The 24,365-nt window shown below is 37.7% G+C and overlaps 1 protein-coding gene across 1 annotated transcript in view; it reads left to right on the forward strand.

The window, feature by feature from the left end:
• The first annotated feature begins 12,512 nt into the window (after nt 1–12,512).
• Nucleotides 12,513–24,365, forward strand: part of LOC145800375 (uncharacterized) — a 29,081-nt gene continuing 17,228 nt past the window's right edge. Inside the window, exons 1-3 of the mRNA XM_082890038.1 lie at nt 12,513–12,838; nt 12,955–13,164; nt 22,790–22,898. Coding sequence (XP_082746164.1) covers nt 12,542–12,838; nt 12,955–13,164; nt 22,790–22,898 — 616 coding nt within the window. The 5' untranslated portion in view covers nt 12,513–12,541. The remainder of the gene's footprint in view (nt 12,839–12,954; nt 13,165–22,789; nt 22,899–24,365) is intronic.

Consider the following 24,365-nt stretch of genomic DNA (forward strand, 5'->3'; position numbering starts at 1 on the left):
CTCGAAGATGACATTCCATACGCGGTATGGCCATTATGAGTTTCTGGTAATGCCTTTTGGGCTCACCAATGCACCTGTTGTGTTCATGGACTTGATGAACCGGGTCTTCCGGGAGTTTTTAGATCGTTTTGTGGTCGTTTTTGTGGACAACATTCTGATTTATTCACCTTCTGAAGAGGAACACGAGGGGCACTTGCGAGTGGTGCTTGAGTTGCTTAGAGCCCATAAGCTGTATGCTAAGTTTGGGAAGTGTGAGTTCTGGCTAAAAGAGGTCAAATTCTTAGGCCACGTGGTATTCGAGAAAGGGGTGTCTGTTGATTCGTCCAAGATAGAGGCAGTGCAGGATTGGGCACAGCCTAAGAGTGTCTTTGAGATCCGTAGTTTTCTGGGATTAGTCGGTTATTACCGTCGGTTTGTAAAAGATTTCTCCAGGCTAGCTTCGCCTTTGACTAGATTGACATGGAAAAGGGTTAAGTTTGTGTGAAGTGAAACTTGTGAAAAGTCGTTCCAAGAGCTTAAAGTTGGACTTACCACCGCTCCAGTCTTGATTATTCCGGAGAGGGGTTTGGGCTATGCAGTATATTGTGATGCCTCACGAGAGGGTTTGGGCTGTGTATTGATGCAAGAAGGGAAGGTAGTAGCCTATGGCTCGCGGCAGTTAAAAACACACGAGAGGAACTACCCTACTCATGACCTAGAGTGAGCAGCTGTGATTTTTGCCTTAAAGATTTGGAGGCACTACCTGTATGGTGAGAGATTTAAGGTATTCTCGGATCACAAGAGTCTAAAGTATCTGTTTACACAGAAAGACTTGAATCTGAGGCAGAGACGGTGGATGAAGTTTATAGAGGATTATGACTTCGAGTTGCACTATCATTCGGGATAGGCCAATGTTGTGGCCGATGCCCTAAGCAGGAAGTCTATTAGCGATGTAGCTTGTGTTGCTATCCAGGAATGGGAGATGTTGGGTGCTCTTGGCAAGTTTGACTTGCGTTTGGGTGAGTCTGTTAAGTCTGAGGCCTTGTTTTTGGTGGTTGCACAACCTACACTTGTGAATCGAGTGTTGGAGGTGCAGAAGGGTGACCTTGAGGTAGAATCCCTCCGGGAGAAGATCTCTAGTGGAAAGATAGAGAAGGGTTTGACGGTGTATCCTGACTTGAGTGTGAGGTACCGAGACCGTTTGTTTGTGCCGGAGTCTTGTTGAGAGGAAGTACTCCTAGAGTTTCACCATGCACGGTGCATCCGGGAGGTACGAAGATGTATTAGGATCTGAGTCGCCAGTTTTGGTGGAGAGGTATGAAGAAAAATGTGGCAGTGTTTGTGTCAAAGTGCCTTACTTGTCAGCAAGTGAAGGCCGAACATCAGAGGCTAGCGGGTTTGTTACAACCCTTGCCTATAGTCGAGTGGAAATGGGAACACGTCACGATGGATTTTGTTGTGGGTCTTCCAAGGACTCAATGGGGTAGTGATGCCATATGGGTGGTAGTTGACCAGTTGACTAAGTCGACGCACTTTATTCTCATGTGCATGAGAAATTCGGTAGAACATCTTGCCGATCTGTATATTTGGGGCCGATCTGTATATTTGGGACATAGTGAGGTTGTACGGAGTCCCAGTATCGATCGTCTCAGATAAAGATCCGTGTTTCATTGCTAGGTTGTGGCAGAGTTTGCAGAGTGCCTTGGGCACTATATTGACTTTTAGTACGGCTTACCATCCTCAGACTGACGAGCAGTCCGAGTGTACCATTTAGATCCTTAAGGATATGCTTTGAGGCTGTGTCCTTGACTTTAAGGGGTCGTGGGAGAGGCACTTATTCATAGTGGAGTTTGCCTACAACAACAGTTTCCAATCTAGTATTCGTATGGCACTATTTGAGGACTTGTATGGCCGACCGTGTAGATCTCCAGTGTGTTGGGCCGAGGTGGAAGATGCACCTCCTTTGGGCCCAGAGTTGATGCAAGAAATGATGGAGAAAGTTGAACTTATTCGTAAGAGGTTAGTTACAGCCCATAGTCGCCAAAAGAGTTATGCCGACTGTCAGAGGAGGCCTTTGGCATTTGAGGTGGGTGATCACGTCTTTCTGAAAATATCACCTAGGCGGGGTTTGATGTGGTTTGGTAAGAGTGGGAAGTTGTCCCCTCGGTTTATTGGCCCTTTCGAGATCCTTGAGAGGATTGGTGAGGTTGTCTATCGTTTAGCATTGCCGCCGCAGCTGTCCAAAGTGCATGACATGTTTCATGTTAGTATGCTTCGAAAGTACGAGCCGGATCCGTCACATGTATTGGATTGGACCGACTTAGAGGTAGATGAGGATGCCTCATATGAGGAGAGACCGGTGCGGGTCTTGGATAGATAGGACCAAGTCTTGCGAGGCAAGACGATACCCTTGGTAAAGGTCTTGTGGAAACATCATGGGGTGGAGGAAGCCACTTGGGAACGTAAGTTGGAGGTTCGAGAGAAATATCTGGACTTGTTTGTTAATGTTTGAGCTTATGTTGAAAATTCTGTTTTGTTAATGAAATCTAAGAACATTGTATATGTTTGAGATCATGAGAGTATTGAGAATGTTGAGTATGTCTCGGAAATGCAAGTTTAGTTTAACATTGCACATGTTGAATGTGGTCAGGAATGCAAATATGCTATTAACATTGAATGTGTTATGGAATGATGGAATATATGTATTGAGATTAGTTAAATTTTGAAAGAATGCAAGTTGATAATGCATAATGGGCTATATTTTGTAAACTTGTTCTCCTTAAAAGAGATGGAATGACCGGTGAATGGGTCATGGTGGTGAATGTTGAAGTAAAATCTTGTTGAAAATTGAAAAAAACACAATTTTGAAATGTGTATATAATTTCGGGGACGAAATTCTTTAAGAGGGGAAGGTTATAGCGATCCTAGTTTTCCCATGTCATTTACTATATTCCGGACTCGAGTTCCGTGGTTGTGAGTTATTATCTGTATCTTGATTCCATCATTTGATTCTTTGTATTTGAGTTTTGGATGTGTTGGGTGAGTTTGAAACAGGTTGGTTGTGAATTAGAACAGGTGGTTGCTGCCAAGAATTTGGCTTCTTCGCTCGAGCGAGGCTTTTTGCGCTCGAGCGAGGCCTGGGTATTTGCTTCTTCGCTCGAGCGAGCTTTGTGTCTTGTGTCTCTTCATTCGAGCAAGCGGTCTTGCGCTCGAGCGTGCGTCTGCGTCTCTTTTGGACCTAAAGGTTGGTATTCTTCGCTCGAGCGAGCTTTCTTTCGCTCGAGCGAGCGAGCCCTATGTTTTGTGTTTCTTCGCTCGAGAGAGCACTCTTGCACTCGAGCATGCTTCTGGGTTGCAGACCTGAAGCTTCGCATTGTTCGCTCAAGCGACACTTCTTGCGCTCGAGCGAGGTTCTTTTGTGTCTGGTCGCTTGAGCGACGATTTCTTTGCTCGAGCGAGCTTCGTCTATATCAGTTCGCAGCAGGGGGCTTCTTCTTCACTTTTTGAGCTCCTTTTTACTAAAAACTCTAATTTCGGCGGTCTCTCTCTTTATAAATACACTTAGTTCTAGAGGTTTTCTACCCTAGTTCCTTTGTATTAGAGCTTGAGCTTTACAAGGACTAAGTTTTGATCCGAAAAATTTGAGCTTTGGAGCACTTTCAAGTTTATCTCCTTCTTCTTTGAGTTCCTTCATTTGAGGTAGGGACAAACTACTCTTTGTTATGAGTTTTAACCTAAATTTTAGTCATTTTATATAAATGGTGAGTTATGGAAAGTTTGGGGAAAAGTTGGTGTTTTAAACTTGAATTTATGTTAGAGGGGTTTTCTAATTGGGGCTCCTTTGTGTATGGGAGATCTTGAAAGTGGGTATATTTGTATAAAATAGATAGAATTTGGCCTTAGGGTCAATATTTGAGAAAATGGGAAAAATGCCCTAATAAAGTTTAAATAATTAATTTGTATAATTAATTTGGTAAATTGTGAGAATATGAAATTGAGTTGAGAATCTTGAAATTGGTGAAAATTGTGATTGAATGGTGTAGTTGGATTGACGAATCACTCACCGATGAAAAATGTACTAAATTATCTGTTAGATAGATTTATTTATCTATTTAGAAATAATTGTTTTGGGCTATCAGTGAAGGATAATCTTGATTGTTGTAGACAATGCATGATGATTAGGGAAATTGAAACTAATCAACTGGATTGTGTCATTGAATGTGACAATGGAGTTAACACATTGAATATGTGAATTGTTGGGTCATCGTATATGACTATGTGTTTAAATACATGGTATATGTATGTTGATTGAGAGGAGATAGGGGATGTACTCCATTGTTTGGGAGGAGATAGGAGATGAACTCCATGGATAATTAAGTTGGTCGGAGTGTCCAGGGTGCAAGTCCCGAAATCTTTTATATATTTGGGTGCCGGTTCCCTCGGACGTAGTTCCGTAAAATGACATGTGAATAGAAGTGTTGAATGATGTTTGCTATTGAAGTATTGATATATGAGTTGTTGTCTCATTTTGTTTAAACTATTCGGATAACATTGGACTATGTCAATGAATTGGTTTGGATGCATAATGGAAAGGGATTTGTTTGTAGTGTAACGTTGATTTGTTACAAAAATGATGTATATGGTGTACTAAGTGCTAAACATTTATCAGATACTAATGTTTTAGTTAATACTCATATTATGTTTAGCGTATCTCTACTGGGCTTTGGCTCACCCTATATAGGACATCATTTTCAAGTACAGGAGACATGCCGCCTCCATGGACCTAGCATGGGTGGTTTACAGGCAGCAAGCTTCTTTTGTTGACATTTCTTTTGTGTTATATGTATTTATTTCCAAGCCGAGGGCTTTAATTGTAAAGGGCTACTGACCCTCTTTTGTTGAACCTAAGTGTTGACTTAGAAAGTTGTAAGCCCGTAGGGCATTTAATTTTGTTGTCAACATGTAATACTTTTTGTAACAAGAACTCTGATGAATGAACATATATAATGTTTACGTTATGACTATGAATGATTGATTTATGTAATTATTTTGAGGGCGTTACAAGCATCCCAAAGCTCTAATTATACATATATAAATATATAAAAATATTATATATATATATATATATATAGATTATTAGCCATTATATGATATTAAAGTAATTTAGATTATTAAATTATATTTAATATATATTATATATACAAATAGCAAAAAATCTTATTTTTTTTATTTTCACTCATAATTGTGAAGACTACTATAGGGGCATCTTTCATACATTATATAAACTATTTGTTTTGATGGAATTAATGATTTTTTATAATAAAAAAATGTAAATAGAGTCCAAGTTTAATAATTTAATAATGTAGTTGGAAAAAAAAACTAAAAAAAAAAAATTGAAATTGATTTACAATTCGGACAACTCGGGCAATTCAGATTTAATTCGGGTCGGGTTTTGGTAGACAACCTTGATTTACAATTTGGGCCTAGGCGGGCCTGGGCAGATCTTAGCACAACTTAGACTGGGCTTGGACAACCTCCCAACCTGCCTGAACCTGCCCGAGTTGCACCCCTACTATTTTATCTATTTGTGAATAATGCTCTTTATTTATTATTTTTTATTTTTTTGCTCCGTATTAATTTTTAATTTTTTAATTCGGCCACATGATTCGGTCTAGGAAGTCGGTTTAAAGAGTAGGCATCCATATCATTTTTTTTTTGATAAATTGAAAATAGATCCCTAAGTTTGCCTAAAATATGAATTAACATAGGTAGTTTTGAAAATTATATTTCGTCCTTTTAAGTTTCTAATCACATAACAAATGACTCCTCTTATTAATAAATCATCAAGTTAATTAATAATTTTTAAGAGTAAATTACAAATATATCTCTTAAAGTTTGCTTAAAATATGGATTGCTCCTGTAGTTTGAAAAATTATAAATATCCCTTTTCAAAAAAATTTATTTAACAAAATTAGCACAAAAAAAAAAAAAACTCCTAATTACTCTCTCATACAACAATAAATTATCTTAATTGTTAATTGAAATATATTTTTAATATCATTAAAAACTGATAATTGACTTGATAATTTATTAATAGAGGGGGGCATTTGTTATGCGATTATAAAGTTGAAGGGGCGCGGGATATAATTTCTAAAATCACATGAGACAATCTATGCTTTAAGCTAATCTCATGGGTAGTATTTGTAATTTATTCAGTTTTTAATAATATTACAAATATATTTCAATTAGCAATTCAAGTAATTTTATTATGGCATAAAAAAATAATTAGGAATTTAAATTTTTTTTATGTTAATTCTGTTAAATAAAAAATTCTAATAAGAGAATATTTGTAATTTTTATAATTATAAGGGTAATTTATATTTTAACCAAATTTGAAGGGGTATAGTTATAATTTACTTCTTCTTTTTTTTTTTTTTTTTTTTATATAGATTGGATTGTACTTCCTTATCATTTTACTTCTACTTCGGGTTGAATGCTTTGATAACTCTAAGGGTGTGTTTGATTCAAGGGATTAGGAGGGGATTAGGGGAGGGGGAGATTATTTATTGTTTGGATTGCTTATCTAATAGAGGGAGATGTCCATTATTTGGTGCAATTTTAGTCTGCCAGACATGGAGTCAAGCCGGACTCCATATCTCTCATATGAGGGACTAAACAATCCTAGGGGAGGATTATTTCTAGGGGATTGGTATCCCACAGGACTAATGTATGAAATGTCTATTTTATCCTCATACTATTACTTAGTAAACAATTGAAAAAGGATAAAATAGTCCTTTGAACATTTATAAATTATCTTTTTAGTATAGTTAATTTAAAATTATATATTAAATAAGAAATATAAATTATAAATTAAATTTCATTAAAAATTATGGCCTTATAAATAAAAATTTTTTAGTGTTGTTAAGAGATTAAATTTATGTATTAAATAAAATTATTTTTTTAGTGTTGTTAATTTAAAATTATATATTAAATAAAATGCATAAATTATAAATTACAAGGATAAAATAGTCTTTTGAAAATTTATCATTATCCAGTCCGTCCAACCAAACATTGGATTTACTAAAAATAGTCATTTCTAGACATCTAATCCCATGAGAAAAACAAACACGGGATACACATCCAATCCAACCGAATAGTTCGAGGGATTCACAGCCCGAGATTTAAGTCTGATGGATTCTAATCCCCATATACAGTCCGTCCAATCAAACATATCATAAGAGATTCGGGTTGTGATCCTCTCCATTATATACATCACCTAATGGTGAATGTAATAATTTTTTTAAAATTTAAATTAATTATAAATTTACATTAATATTTCATAATCATTAGATATATAATGAAAATCCTTCATTACATATATGGAACAGAGAGGATAAAAACTCCTAAGCCTCTGTCTTCGAATAGTTAATTTCTTTTTGGATGGATTCCCTTCGATCCATGATCTAGATTGGAGGGTGTTGTGTGGGTTCATTGGGCTTACTACAACCTCGTTTTGATAATTCGAACTATTCATTTTGTTGGACTCTTTGTATATATTACTCACACAAAAAAATTGCATCGATTCAATATTTATAACCTATTTAATTTATCACATTTGTTATCCAAAAAAAAATAAAATTTGATGGTCTATTTTTTAAAACACACTTTGTTTTTTTTTAGTGAGAATTAAAACACACTTGTTGTTCATTTTTTAGAGATAAATGCAATAAATTGAATAAGTTACTATTATCAAATCAATCTAATTTTTTTGAATGATATACAAGAAGAGCCGACATAATGGACAATTCGAATTATCGAAATGGGATTCGTGACGTTTGAACAATACCCTCCAGTCCATGATTTGGAAGCCAAGTCTTTTATATATATCTATATAATAAAGCACATCTATTCAAATTATAAAACAACGACTGGGATATATTTTTCAAAAAATATCATACATGTACATTTTTTATTTTCCCGCTTCTCTCTTTTACTTTTTCCTTTTCCCACCCATCCTTCCATGATCCCACCTTCCTCTCTCTTTTCTTTTTATTTTTTTTGTTTGCTCCCATTTTTATTTTTCTCTCTATTTTTTTTTCTCCTTTTTGTTCACTTATTTTTATTCATATTTTATGAAAAAGTCTACGATCCCAAAATTAGGAGCTAGATTTTACTGTGTGTGGTGGAGATTAAATTATTGAATTTTATAGTCCATAAATTAAAATGAATTTGAACAATTAATTATTATTTTGAAATATATTGAATATTTAATAGACTTCATAAATTTGGACCTTATATATATAATAAAGCAGGATGGTTTTTGAATTTGTCCTACTAGGACATTTAGATGGCTCAGATCTATTCAAATTATAAAACACGACTGAGATATATTTTTCAAAAAATATCATACACGTACATTTTCTATTTTCCCGCTTCTCTCTCTTACTTTTTCATTTTCTCACCCATCCTTCTATGATCCTATGATCCCACCTTCCTCTATCTTCTTCTTCTTCTTCTTTTTTTCTTTCTTATTTTATCCCATTTTTATTTTTCTCTCTATTTATTTTTTTTTTATTTTCTCCTTTTTATTCACTTATTTTTATTCATATTATATGGAAAAGTCTGCGATCCCAGAATTAGGAGCCAGGTTTTATTGTGTGTAGTGGAGATTAAATTAATGAATTTTATAGTCCACAAATTAAATGAATTTGAAAAATTAATTATCAGTTTTAAATATATTGAATTTGAACAATTTTATAGTCCTATATGTAAATATAGACTTCGTAAATTTAGACAACATATGAATTTTCAACATCTATATAATAAAGTAAGATGGTTTTTGAATTTGTCCTACACATATTTGTCCTACTAGGACATTTCTACGGCTTAAGTCTATTCAAGTTATAAAACAACGGCTGATATGTATTTTTAAAAAAGATCCTACATGTATATTTTCTATTTTTCTGCTTCTCTCTTTTACTTTTTCCTTTTCTCACCCATACTTCCATGATCTCATTATCCCACGTTCCTCTCTCTCTTTTTTCTTTCTCTCATTTTTACTTTTCTCTCTATTTGTTTTTTTTTTTTTTATCATTTTTGTTCACTTATTTCTATTCATATTATATGGAAAAATCTACGATCCCAGAATTAAGATCCAGATTTTACTGTGTGAAGTGGAGATTAGATTAATGAATTTTATAGTTCACAAATTAAATGAAGTTGAACAATTAATTATTATTTTAAAATATAGATTTCATAAATTTGGATCTTATATGAATCTTCAACATCTATACAATAAAGCAGGATGATTTTTGAATTTGTCCTACACGCATTTGTCCTACTAGGACATTTGGACGGCTCAGATCTATTCAAATTATAAAACAACGGCTGAGATATATTTTTCAAAAAATATCCAATATGTACATTTTCTATTTTCCCGCTTCTCTCTCTTACTTTTTTCTTTTCTCGCCCATCCTTCTATGATCCTAGGATCCCACCTTCCTCTCTCTTTTCTTTTTATTTTTTTTCTTTTCTCCCATTTTTATTTTTCTCCCTATTTTTTTTTCTCCTTTTTGTTCACTTATTTTTATTCATATTATATGGAAAAGTCTACGATCCCAGAATTAGGAGCCAGATTTTACTGTATGTAGTGGAGATTAAATTATTGAATTTTATAATCCATAAATTAAATGAATTTGAACAATTAATGATTATTTTAAAATGTATTGAATACCTGATAGATTTTATAAATTTAGATCTTATATGAATCTTCAACATCTATATAATAAAGCAGGATGATTTTTGTTGTCTTACACACATTTGTCCTACTAGGACATTTAGATGGCTTAGATCTATTCAAACTATAAAACAACAGCTGAGATATATTGTTAAAAAAATATCCTACATGTATAATTTCTATTTTCCTGCTTCTCTCTTTTACTTTTTATTTTTCTCACCCATCCTTCTATGATCCCATGATCCCACCTTCCTCTATCTTTTTTTTATTTTTTATTTTTTATATTTTATCCCATTTTTATTTTTCTCTCTATTTGTTTTTTTTTATTTTCTCCTTTTTGTTCACTTATTTTTATTCATATTATATGGAAAAGTCTGCGATCCTAGAATTAGGATCCATGTTTTACTGTGTGTAATGGAGATTAAATTAATGAATTTTATAGTCCACAAATTAAATGAATTTGAAAAATTAATTATTATTTTTAAATATATTGAATTTGAACAATTTTATAGTCCTACATGTAAATGTAGATTTCGTAAATTTAGTCCTTATATGAATCTTCAACATCTATATAATAAAGCATGATGGTTTTTGAATTTGTCCTATACACATTTGTCCTACTAGGACATTTGAACGACTCATATCTATTCAAATTATAAAACAATGGCTGAGATATATATTTTTTAAAATATTCTACATGTACATTTCTTATTTTCCCGCTTCTTTCTCTTACTTTTTCCTTTTCTTACCCATCATTCAATGATCCCATGATCCCACATTTCTCTTCCTTTTCTTTTTATTTTTTTATTTTCTCCCATTTTTATTTTTCTCTCTATTTGTTTATTTATTTTATTTATTTTTCCTTTTTGCTCACTTATTTTTATTCATATTATATGGAACGTCTGCAATCCCATAATTGGGAGCTAGACTTTACTGTGGGTAGTGAAAATTATGTTAATGAATTTTTTAGTCCACAAATTAAATGAATTTGAACAATTAATTATTATTTTTAAATATATTGAATACCTAATAGACTTTGTAAATTTAGACCTCATATGAATCTTCAACATCTATATAATAAAGCAGGATGGTTTTTGAATTTGTCCTATACATATTTGTCCTACTAGGACATTTGAATGGCTTAGATCTATTCAAATTATAAAACAACAACTGAGATATATTTTTCAAAAAATATCGTACATGTACATTTTCTATTTTCCTGCTTCTCTCTCTTACTTTTTCCTTTTCTTACCCATCATTCTATGATTCCATGATCCCACATTCCTCTTTCTTTTCTTTTTATTTTTTTATTTTCTCCCATTATTATTTTTTATCTTTATTTGTTTTTGTTTTTTTTTATTTTCTCCTTTTTGTTCACTTATTTTTATCCGTATTATATGGAAAAGTCTGCAATACTAGAATTAGGAGTCAGATTTTACTATGTGTAGTGGAGATTATATTAATGAATTTTTTAGTCCACAAATTAAATGAATTTGAACAATTAATTATTATTTTTAAATATATTGCATACGTGATAAACTTCATAAATTTTGACCTCATATAAATGTTCAACATATTTTAATAAAGCAGGACGATTTTTGAATTTTCAACATATTTTAGTCCTATTAGGACATTTGGATGGCTTAGATTTATTCAAATTATAAAACAATGGCTAAGATATATTTTCGAAAAAATGTTCTACATATACATTTTCTACTTTCCTGCTTCTCTCTCTCTCTCTCTCTCTCTCTCTCTCTCTCTCGTACTTTTTCTTTTTTTCGCACCCTCCTTTCATGATCCCATAATCCCGCCTTCCTCTCTCTTTTCTTTTTATTTTCTTATTTTCTTCTGTTTTTATTTTTCTCTCTATTTGTTTATTTTTTTTATTTTCTTTTTTTTATTCAATATGTTTTATACATATTTCCATACAATGTATGTATGCCCGTAATACACTAGGACATTACGGACATACATACAATTTCCATATAATTATATAAGCAAAAATAGTATTGTATGTATGCCCATGAAAATTGTATGTATGCTAAGCACGTCTATCTATCTAGCTATATATTATATAAGCAAAAACGAGTTTTCGTGAGGAGTTTTGTAAAAACTCCAAAGTTTTATGATAAATTTGTGATTTTATCAAATTAAAAAAATAAATTTAAATAGTGTTGAGATTACAATTATATTTTAATCCTAATATTATTTACCCCGTGCCTTCAGGGACAGGCATATGCTAGTATATATATAAGGTAAAAGTTTCCAAAAAAAAAAAAATCAAACATTCTCACTAATAAAATAATAACTTTTTTTTTAGCAATTTTCAAACACATCAACTTTTTAAAATAAAATAAAATAAATTAAAACATTATTAAAAAAACTAATGGTAAATGGATTGTCATACTTTCTATTAAATCATTCAACAATAAGTATACTGATTTTTTTTTTTTAAATTTAAAATAATTATAAATTTACATTTCTATTTTATAATTATTAAATGAAATGATTTATAAGCCTACTTTCTAGATCCATAATCTAAATCTAATGATATCTAATAAAGATGATTGATTGATGATTAGAAAATATGAAAATGAGAATCTATTAGATATTCTAATGGATTGTATATCACTGAATTTGAACAGTGAATCTAATTTCGCGGTTAAAGAAGCAGTACTCTTATTATAATGAAAATTGTCCCTTGCAAATATGTAATGATATGTAATGGAGAGGATCTAGGTCCATGCCAAACACCTCCTAAACAGCTTCGGCTGCCCTGGTCCTTGGCGGAACAAAACCAACCCTCTGTGCTTTGTTGCGAGGGCCATGGCTTCCAAGCTAACCGCTGAAGTTTCTGTGAGAATTTTGATAGACGAAGAGAAGAAGAGAGTAGTTTGTGCTGAAGCTGGTAATGATTTCCTCGACATACTCTTCAGTTTCTTGACCTTACCAATGGGCACTATTGTCCGACTCATCCGCAATCAGCAATCATCACAAGAAGCACAAATTGGCTGCACGAACAGCTTGTACCGAAGTGTTGAAAATCTCAGCACATCCTATTTGCAGACTAATGCATGCAAGGATATGCTGCTTCATCCGAGAACTCCGAAACCATTTGCGACGGCTTGAACGTAAACATAGATGATACAAAGCCCAACAAGTATTTCACATGTTCTGATTCGGCATGTAATTATAAATTGTTAAGTAACTATGTAAACACAAAATGCGAATGTGGGAAGTTGTTGTACAGAGAGATTTATGTATTGGGTTCTGAATCTAATGCCAATGCTACAGATGAAGTTTTTGTCAAACGATCGACTTACATTGTTAGTGATAATCTCCAAGTAATGGTGAGCACACCAGGAGCTCTAGTCGAATTGCTCAGCAATGTTTGCTTCAAAGATGTAAAAAGTCTTGAGGAAAAGGTTGTGAAGGTTTGCTCAGAGGAGGTAAGGACATTCATTCATATCTATAACCATGAGTTTCTGATAAAATGTCATAAGGTGACCTTTCAAATTTTGTTTTCTATAAAGATGGAGAGATATACAAGTGGGGTGGGATATGATACATAATCCAACTAATAATAGTCCAATTGTTGGATTGTGTATCCTATCTCTAAGGATAGCACCAAAACAAATTAGAGTGCTTTGATATTGAGATCTACCATAGTGACCATATGACGGTCCTAATTATCGCGCATATATTGTGGGGAATGACGACACATGGCCAAGGTGGCATCGGAGTGTCTCTGTCGGGGAGCCACGTGTCTTGGTCATGTGGCCGAGGTGATCTCCGATAAGTCGAGGCTATCTGCAGAGATATCGAAATCTGGGATGAGCGGATGAGGGACAGGAGTCCTAGAATGGGGGAGGACCTCAGTCTGGATTAAAAAAAAAAAGCTCTTAGGGAGTTTATCTCTATCTGACTAGGATAAGCATTAAGCCAGAATCCATTGAAGCCATGCTTCTACAGGGATAAGGCTAGTGTTGGCTATAAAAGTATGGCACCCTCGTGGGTCTAAGGTACGCTTTTTGTATTCTAGCTTGTGAGTTAAGCACTATTTGCTATCTTTAAGAGATAATTGAGTACTGACTTGATCGTCGGAGTGCTCCCCGGTGGACGAACCACCACCGGAGTCTTATTTTTCTGTGACAGGTTGTTCGAGTGTAATCTATTCTGCCTGTGCTCCCCTGCTGAGTTCCTGTTTGATAGTGTGGTCGGAAATCAGCACCCACAATTTGGCGCCGTCTGTGGGAATCTTAAGAGACTAGATGGCCAACGACAGACAGAAAGAAAAGATTGGGAACGACATCCCTAGTAGGAGTGGTAAAAACGCCGATCCTAACGTTGAGGAGGACAATTATAATGAAGAACCTTGGGATAAGAATCTCGGTGAAAAAGACATCGGCCAAAAGGGAGACACACTGAAGAAAGCATGTCAGGGCAGGTATTACAATGAAAGCGACCTCCAGGTATGGAAAGATAGATGCCTAAGAAGGGACGGCGAGATGAAGGGGATGACAAAACAAATTGGCAGACCTGCAATCGGTTGTCAATTTCATGATGCAGAACAACATCATGTAGCCACCGTTCCCATTGGAGGACACGCCGATTCCAACAGCCAAGAACGATGCCTAGAAAAGGGGGCAAAAAGCAATCCCCGCAGTCCCTCAGCATGAAAGGGCAAGGGAGCATTCTCATCGGTTTTCATGGGAGGATGGGTGAGGAGAATCGATGAGAGGAGAGTCTCGGAAAACACATCGTGCCAAAGAAACCTACGTCAAAGAACATCGGCATGTTCAAGCGAAGGAGCTTTGTTTTGACATAATGAATGAAGGGAGGTCTAAGAGGACTCATAACGACACCAGGAGCAGTGCACCAAAAAGGCTGAAATCCGATGACAGCCGAGCTCCTGGACAAACTAAGGAGTATTTGAGGGATTGCCTCTAGAGGAAGTGACAAGATACTGAGGTAACATCTCTAGTCAAGCCGAGAACGTCGTTCTCAGTAAAATTAGACAAGTTTGAGGCCCCGAAAAAGTTCCACATGTTGAGATTTAGATATACGACGGTAAGTCCAATCCCAACTTCATGTCGGCTTATATTTGAACTCAATGGTACTGAATACCGGGAACGAGCCGTTGCTCTGCAAGATGTTCCCCTCATCCTTTAGAGAAATCACATCAGATTGGTTTCACAAGTTGTCGAAAAGAAATATGAGAAATTGGGAAGGCCTGGCCAAGATGTTTGTGGCCAGGTTTGTTACAAACAAACTGCAGCTGTTGAGGGTAGACTCCCTTATGGCTTTGAGAATTGGCGAGGATGAAAGCCTTAAGGCTTATGCCAAAAGGTATTATGAGGTGTTTAACCGAATACCAGGGCGCAACCAAGAGGTGGCAGTCGTATCTTTTAAGAACGGCCTAAATGATGACTGTCTGCTTTGAAAATACTAGCAAAGACACTGCCAAAAAGTATGGAGGAACTTATGGCCAGAATCAAGAAATATGTGAGAGTAGAGGAAGTCACGCTAGGGACAAAAGTGTCAAAGCAAGAGAAAAAGAACGGCTCGCCGAAGCGGGGCTAAGGTAATACAAATTTTAATAGACAAGAAACAGGACTAAGGGCAGCACAGGCAGTCACCATAGTGTTCCGGATCCCGGTTTACAAAGTCTTGGAAAGGATCAAGAATTAGCTTTACTATAGAGCACCAGAGAAGATCCCTGGCGAATTTATGGGAAGAAGCCTGAGGAAGCACTGTGCCAACCACAATGAGGATGGACACCTAACTCAGGGATGCAGAGCCCTAAAGACACATCTAGAAGACCTAGTAAGACAAGGTCACTTAGGGGACTTGGTAGATGAGGCCAGAATAAGGGAAAAGCAAGTAAGGCTGCCCCAGGCACTGGCAGCACCACCTCTACTAGCACCACAACCGCAAGCAGACGGACCTCGAGTGATCAATGTGTTTCACTCGAAGGTCAATGAGAATGAGGTATGTGGAGAGACTCAGAGAGTGAAACACTTACAACATGTGGATCAGGTCCAACAAAAGAGGCCTAGGGCAGACGAGTACTAGGGACCAATGGTGTCCTTTACTGAAGCTGACCTAGACATGTTGCAACATCCACACAACGATGCTCTGGTGATATCCCTGAAGATTGGAAAGTGCCAAGTAAGGCGCATTCTGGTTAACCAAGGCAGCTCTTGTGACATCATGTATGCCAGATGTTACAAGGAGCTTGGCTTTCACCAAGATGATCTGGAGTAGTTCAACAGTTCAATGGAACGCCGACATGGCCCCTGGGAGCAATAAGTTCGGAGGTGCAGGCAGACACCAAGAAGGTAAGCACAGAGTTTACAGTAATTGACACCCCCTCCTCTTACAATGTTATCTTGGGAAGGCCATGGTTGTACGCAATAAGGGCTGTAACCTCAACACTGCATCAGCTATTGCGGTTCCCAACAGAGCATGGAATTGAGGAGGTCAGAGGGGATCAGGTGCAGGAAAAGAATTGCTCCATGGCAGTGATGAAATCCATCTACAACGTACGAGAGGTAAGAAAGACCAAAGAATTGAAGACGAGGACATGGAGGTCCTGGATGACGTCGGCAAAGAGCTGATCGACAAAAGTGAGAAAGCTTTGAAGAAAATTCTGGTCTGGCAAGGGGATGAAGAGCGTTTCTTCCTCCTCAGCTCAGGCTTGACCAAGAATGAGGAAAGGGAGTTAGAAGCGTTCTTGCAAGCAAATATAGAGGTGTTTTCCTGGACGCCATACGAGATGCTTGGCATTAACCCCGAAGTTACATACCACAGACTAAACGTAGACAGGTCGGCAAAACCCGTCATTCAGTGAGTAAGGAGGTCGATGTTGGTTCATGTGGAGGCAGTAAAGGAGGAAGTGGACAAATTATTAGAGGCCAGAGCCATCCGAGAGGTAAACTACCCTACCTGGCTGTCCAACACTGTGGTTGTGAAAATGAAGAATAGGAAGTGGAGGGTCTGCATGGACTTTACTAGCCTGAATAAGGCTTGTCACAAAGATAGTTTCCTACTCCTCAAAATCGATCAATTAGTGGATGCCACTTCAGGACATGGAAGGATGAGCTTCCTGGACACTTATAGGGGGTACCATCAAATAGCAATGTACCCCCTGATGAGGAGAAGACTGCATTTATCACCCTAAAAGGGCTGTATTGCTATAGAGTGATGGATTTCGGGTTGAAAAATGCAGGAGCAACGTGCCAGAGGTTGGTGACCAAGATGCTCAGACATCAGATTAGAAAAACAGTGAAAGTATACATCGACGACATGGTTGTGAAGATCAAGGAACCTGAGGATCATCTGACCGACTGAAGGCAATCTTTGACATCCTAAAAACATATCGGCTCCGACTCAATGCTTCAAAATGTACATTTGGAGTTGGGTCTGGTAAGCTCTTGGGGTACTTGGTTACCAGAAGAGGCATTGAGGCAAGCCCAGATCAAATCAAGGTCATCCTGGATTTGAAACGCCCAGAGTCAGCAAAACAAGTACAGATGTTGACTAGAAGGGCCGCTGCCTTGAACAGATTCATAAGCAGAAGTTCAAATAAGTGTAAACCATTTTTCAGTTTGTTAAAAAAGGCCACCGACTTCTTGTGGATAGAGGAATGTGAAGTCGCCTTGGCCAACTTGAAAAGATACGTGACCACAGCCCCAGTTCTCTCAAATCTAGCTCTTAGAGAGGAGCTATTCTTGTACTTGGTGGTTTCAGAGCATGCAGTGAGCGTAGTGATAATTAGAGAAGAGAAGGGAGAATAAATGGCAGTATACTATGTGAGTAAAACCCTAGCGGGCGCAGAGACTAGGTATTTACCCCTGGAGAAATTAACATTGGCCTTAATGATGGCCTCCAAGAAGTTGAACCATTATTTCCAAGCCCACAAGATTGTGGTATTGACTGAGCACCTTTTGAAGTCCTTGCTACAACAAGGAGATCTAATAGGCAGGGTGGCCACATGGGCAGTGGTATTGGGCCAATACGATTTAGAGTTCAGACCCAGAACAACAATCAAAGGCCAGGTTCTGGCCAACTTCGTGGTTGAGTTCACACCTAGTGCCATCCCACGTTGGGCTCCGGTGAGCTGCAGCCTATGATGTCCAGGGAAACAAGAAGAGACCAGGTTAGGAATGAAACCCCCACAGTAAATCAGAGGAAAGAAGAAAAACTCAAGCCCTGCGATATCTACATTGGCGACTCCTTCCACCTATTTGTTGATGGGAGTTCAAACTGTCAGGGAGCAGGGGCAGGAGTGGTGTTTGTATCTCTAGATGGGCGAATGTTAGAGCAGTCTATTCGTTTGGGGTTCAAAGCCTCAAATAATGAAGCAGAATATGAAGCACTGATCATTGGATTAAAATTGGCAGCAGCAATGGAAGCCAACGAGGTGTTGGTCTTTTGTGACTCCCAGCTTATTATGAACCAGGTAACAGGCGAGTATGCAGCCTGAGATGAAAGAATGTTAGCCTATGTAAAAGAGGTTTTCAGAACATTAGCCTTATTTCAAGATTGCTGACTACAACAAGTTAGCTGAGATGACAACAACCATGCCGATGCCTTGGCCAACCTTGCTAGTACAATGAAATCAGGGGAGGCAAGGACAATAATAGTTGATTATTTGTCAGGCCCAAGTGTGGAACAACTAATCACAGAGTACAAAGTAATGTGTGTAGAGATGGGTGGATGGATACAATAGTAATGTTCCTTAGAGATGGGAATGCTACCGGATGATTGCAAAAAAGCACACAAAACCAGATTGAAATCGGCTAGGTTTAGCCTGACAGCAGAGGGACATCTCTACAGAAGGTCTTTTACTAGTCCGCTTTTGAGATGTGTGCATCCCTCCCAAGTTGAAGACTTCTTGTATGAAATACATGAAGGAGTATATAGAAGTCATGCTGGGGACAGATCACTTGCTCATAGGGCCATTACTCAGGGGTACTGGTGGCCTTACATGTAGAAGGATGCTGAAGCCTATGTCAGAAAGTGTGAGAAGTGTCAAAGGTTCGCGCCTTTGATACATTAACCAGCAGCAGATTTAAACCCAGTGTCTAGCCCTTGGCCATTTGCCTAGTGAGGCATAGATCTTGTTCGATAACTACCACAAGCAACTAGACAAAAGAAGTTCCTGCTGGTAGCAACTGACTATTTCACAAAGTGGGTAAAAGTTGAACCCCTTGCGAAGATTCAGGACACTGATGTGAAGAACTTCATATGGAAGAACATCATCACCAGGTTTGGGATGCCAAGGGAAATAATAGCAGACAATGGTACACAATTTGATAGTAAGCTAATCAAAAGCTTTTGTGTAAAGTACAAAATCAAGAACTATTACTTCACTCCAAGTTTCCCTCAGAGTAATGGTCAGGCAGAAACATCCAACAAGACTATCTTGGATGGGATCAAGAAGAGGCTAGAAGCAGCAAAGGGAAAATGGGTGGAAGAGTTGCCCAATGTACTCTGGGCATATCGGACTACGCCGAGAAGATCAACTGGGGAATCCCCATTTGCTATGGCTTATGGCACAGAAGTAGCTATCCCACCGGAAGTTGGCATCCCAGGGATCAGAACCCAAGGAGTAGAGAATGGAACTAACGAGGCATTTCTGGCCCGAGATCTAGACTTACTTGAGAAGAAAATGGAGAAAACAGCAATTCGATTGGGGGCATACCAGCAACAACTTGCTAGGGCTTATAATAAAAAGGTCAACCCAAGAGAGTTCAAAGTTGGGGACCTGGTACTAAGGAAAGTGGTGGGCAACAAGAAGGACCGTAGGGAGGGCAAGCTAGGCCCAAACTGGGAGGGGCCTTATAGAGTCATCTTAGTCACCGGCAATGGGGCATATCGGCTTGAGGACAGTGAAGGCAAAGAGTTGCCAAGACCCTGGAACACTTGTAACCTAAAATTTTTCTATCATTAGATTTTATGTTTTTTTAAATTTATGTCATTAGTCGAAGTAATAATAAAAAAAAATTAGCCTGATTTTTTTTAATATGAAATTTGTGTGATAGGACTAACTAGTCCTTTGGCGATGTTTCTGATTAAAACATGACGAATAGTTTAGACTTATTATATGACAGAGTTCAATTATACTTGCATATAATAGAGTTGAACTAAGTTAGCGATGTTTCTAATTGAAACATGACGAATAACTTAGACTTATTATATGACAGAGTTGAATTATACTTGCATATAATAGAGTTGAACTAAGAACTTAGACTTATTATATAACATAGTTGAATTATACTTGCATATAATAGAGTTGAACTAAGAACTTAGACTTATTATATGACAGAGTTGAATTATACTTACATATAATAGAGTTAAACTAAGTTGGCGATGTTTCTGATTGAAACATGACGAATAACTTAGACTTATTATATGATAGAGTTGAATTATATTTGCATATAATAGAGTTGAACTAAGAACTTAGACTTATTATATAACATAGTTGAATTATACTTGCATATAATAGAGTTGAACTAAGAACTTAGACTTATTATATGACAGAGTTGAATTATACTTACATATAATAGAGTTAAACTAAGTTGGCGATGTTTCTGATTGAAACATGACGAATAACTTAGACTTATTATATGATAGAGTTGAATTATACTTGTATATAATAGAGTTGAACTAAGTTGACGATGTTTTTGATTGAAACATGACGAATAACTTAGATTTATTATATGGCAGAGTTGAATTATACTTGCATATAATAGAGTTGAACTAAGTTGAATTGAAATTAGACTTGCTGTGTCAGCAGAATTAAACGTGGAATGAAACTAAGGGCATTTCAATTAGATTAACAGAGAAACCAAGGTTGAGAACCTTGGCTGGTCTTTGTTTGAATCTGACTTCAGTGAAAGATTATACGTGCTTAATGTGAACATAAGTGAAACTTAGGTTCACATTAGGGGCAAAGAGCTGGAGAATGATGAATGAGCTTAAAAATTTGAAGTGCTTTGGGCTTGTTGAAATTTTTTGGAAATATATACAGGTTAAGAATTAGCGTAACACTTGCTGAAATTTTAGGAAAATTTACAAGTTGTAGTTAAGCCGAGGTAATATTGAAAGAAGTACCTGACATGAGTACTCACCGAGATGGCCAACCAGGTTGCCAGGCTTGGAGAGGGTAGAAGGAAGAAGTCTTGATAAAAGATAGCATGTGAAAGTAAAAGAGCAATATTGAATAACACATAAAAATATTTTGGTATTATAAGTGTTAGTCGAGGAAAACATTTAAGGTCTATATCCGAGTTATACTTTGAAGAAATGCAAAAATATTCTAAGTACGGAAGCAGGAAAGGCATGAAGGAAAGCAGTAAAGCATACGAACATACAACAGTTGAAAGAAAAAATCAGACTTGCATTCAAGAGAAAAATTTGTCCATAGGCAAAAAGGCACTTCGGCCTGCAAAAGGATTACTTGTTCAATTACAGAAGGGGCACATCGGCCAAATAAGATGCAAAACATTGTTCATACAAAAACGAAGAACAAAACAGAGGGAATTAAGTGTTAGGATTGGTTTGGGATTGCTCAACTTCGGCTGATGGAGTCTTGTCGGCCTCAATTGGCAAGAGTACATTTTTCTCTGCCACTATTTGGCCATCTATCTCAAGTAAAGTCTGGTCCAAACTCCGTTCGACGCACTGGACCTCGGTCTCAAATGTGGTTGGTTTGGGGGAGACGCCCTTGGAAGCCAAGTCATCCTCCTCATCCTGAGTCAAGTCTATTTGCTTATTGAGGGCGGAAGACTTGGCATCAGTGGCAGCCTCCTCCTCTACTTCGTCGGCTTCATCATCCTCGACGTCATCTTCGGGCTCTGGAGGGAAAGGCACCTGAAGCTGGTTGATGTCTCGAAGGTCGGAGTCCATCGGCACAACTAACTTGTTGAGGGCTGCCGTCCAACCGAGGTAATAACCTCGATTGCAAGCCAAGTTGACTTGCTGTTTGTATTGATCATGAATGGCGGCCTGCCCCTCTTCGAATGCTTTTTCATTAGCCGCCTTTACCTTGGCCTCCTTAGAGGCAAGGGCCTCTTGAAGCTTGGCCTCCATATCAGCTGCCTTGGCATTGGCTGTTTCAAGGTCGATTCTTGCGGCCTCAACTTCATCATTGGCCATTTTGGCTCTTTTCTCAGCCAAACTCTAAGCAACTTTGGCATCCTTGGCCTGGTCTATTAGAGCTCAATAGCTGGCCTCGGCTTCATTGAGTAAGGATAGGAGTTTGGTTGCTTAATTGGTCTTTCTTGCTAACTCCTTCCTCATCATCTCGGTTTTGACAGCATATGAGTGAGCATGCCGAATAGCCTGCAAGAAGTAAAACATATTAGTGAGATTTTTCTAAGTATAGAAAGAATTGTAAAGAAATAAGTATAAGAGGATTACCAAAACTGAGTGCTGCATCATGAAAGCAAAGTTCTCATACTCATGCAACTCGGCCATACGGTTCATGTTTTCTGGCAGAAGAACAGCCGTTGACAGGGCTACGCTGACTTTAAGATTTGTCGTGGTGTCACCAGCAGTAAGGGGTCTGTCGTTGACCATAACCTCGGGCGTGCAGGTCATGGTTCGAGAATAGCTGCTGCCATCTTGGTGGTCGGATCTCGGCTTTTTGGCCGGTGGGCCAGTGGGACCTCGGCGGGCCGTTTATCGGCAGATGGGGCACTCTTTTCAGCCTCAGCAAGTTTGGCAATTGGCACAATGTCCTAAGAATCGATCTAAGTCACTGTGGCCTTTGTTTTGGCCTTCTTCATCATTTTTGGCTTTGGATTTGGTTGGGACGGAGAGGATGAGGATTGCACAGTGACAACCCCAGGGATATTGCCAAGTAGGTCTTCAATAACTACCGATTTGCAGCCCATCTCGTCGGTAGTGGAGGCCACTGTGACTTTAGTGCCAAAGTGTATAGCTGGAAGTGCAGTAAGAGGTTTCGTTGGGTTGTAGGCCGATGACTCAGAAAGTCAGCATTTGCGGCTGCGAGTTCTGCCGGTAGGGGTAGAAATGGGAACTTGGTGATGGCGTTGGTGCTAGGCAGGAGGAATTAGTTGTAGAGCAGATGTTAATGGCTGCTCCGCTGGATCGGAAGTTGAGGCTTCGTCAAGTCGTGGTGATGAAGCGGTAGGGGGAGTTGTTGCTAAAGGTGGGGACTTGCTCTTCTTGGGGACGTCGGGCAATACGAATTTGCACGTCGATATATAATTAAGCAGTAGGGGGGCTTTGCGTTGGTCAACTGCCAAACCCAGCAGCTTCTAAAAATTTTTAGCTGGGAAAGAAGGTTTTTTGAAAGTCTTTTGATGGCTGAGGGAGAGATGCAAGTACAAAAATCAGACATTAAAACATATAAAGGGAATAAACTAATAAAACTTGAAAGCATATAAAGTGACACTTGGTTCTTATTATCACCCTCTTTAAACACTGCTCGGCTCAAAGGATAGAAGTGGAGGTTGTCATCAGGTGAGAACTCCCAGTTGCCCAAAACGATGAAATAATCATCTCCAGCACCTTTGTTGGAGTTTGGGAGGTTGGCTATGAGTTTATAGGCTGTGGATCTTGGCTTGAGGTAATAGACGTAGCCTTTTTTGGATTTTAGGCCACACATGGTGCAACAATATTGGATATTGGCTAGTGTTATCCTACCGTTTTCTTGGCTAGCTAGAACAATTATACCATTAATGACTCTATAGGAGTTAATGGCCAGTTGCATCGAGTTGAGCTTGTAGTAATGAAGGACTTGTCGGAAAAGGATATTTAGAGGGAACCTAAGTCCACACTCTACGAAAACAACTACGGGGAAAGGCATGGAGTCCCCATCAAGCATGATGGAGTCCTCCTTCCCTGCCAGCCTAAGGTGAACATCAGCTAAGATGGAGAACTCTTTCCTAAAGTACTCTAGTTTTTCTGGGGTATCTACCTTCTACTTGTACCCATGATGTCGGCTGAAAGAGGAAAGTGTAAGATTTCAGAGGGAAGTGGTTAATGTGGGTTTGAAGGACCTCGGCTAAAACCCTAAACAGGAATGGGGGCAAGGGTTTTTCAAGATTTAGGGGAGTTTGTTTCAATTTTCCTAAGTATGTGATCTCTATCAAAACCCAAAGCCTAAATCTATATGGAAACAGAGAATCAATGGCAAGAATCTGAAAACAAGACAAAGAGAAACAAAAAAGAAAACGTGATTCAGACTCAAGAAATTCAAGAACATTGAGTGAGTGTGTGTAGATGTGAAAAAACTCATAACAATGGTAAAGTTCCTAAAGTCTCAAGTACATGAACAGTTCGTATGTACAGACCCAGCAACAAATTGAAAAAACTAAGTCGCAAACAGGCACGTTTGGCACCCAAATGGTAAAATTCAAAACACAAGCAAAGATTCAAGAATGTGAACAAATTCACAATTGCAGCAAACAGCGTATAAGTATGCGACATAGTTTAAAACAAACCAAAGACTAAAAATAGGGAAAACAATGGCTTACCGAAGAAGAATGACGTCGGATGAATATCGCCAGAGTCAGACGACGAGAGTGGTCGCACACGAACAATGAAAAGTTTGTCGGAGAAGGTGATCGAAGCGATTGTAGAAAGCTCGAAGAAGCAGCAATGCAGGATAGGG

Source organism: Camellia sinensis, chromosome 10, assembly GCF_055761805.1.
Source record: "Camellia sinensis isolate YWXY chromosome 10, ASM5576180v1, whole genome shotgun sequence".
NCBI classification, from domain to species: Eukaryota; Viridiplantae; Streptophyta; class Magnoliopsida; order Ericales; family Theaceae; genus Camellia; species Camellia sinensis.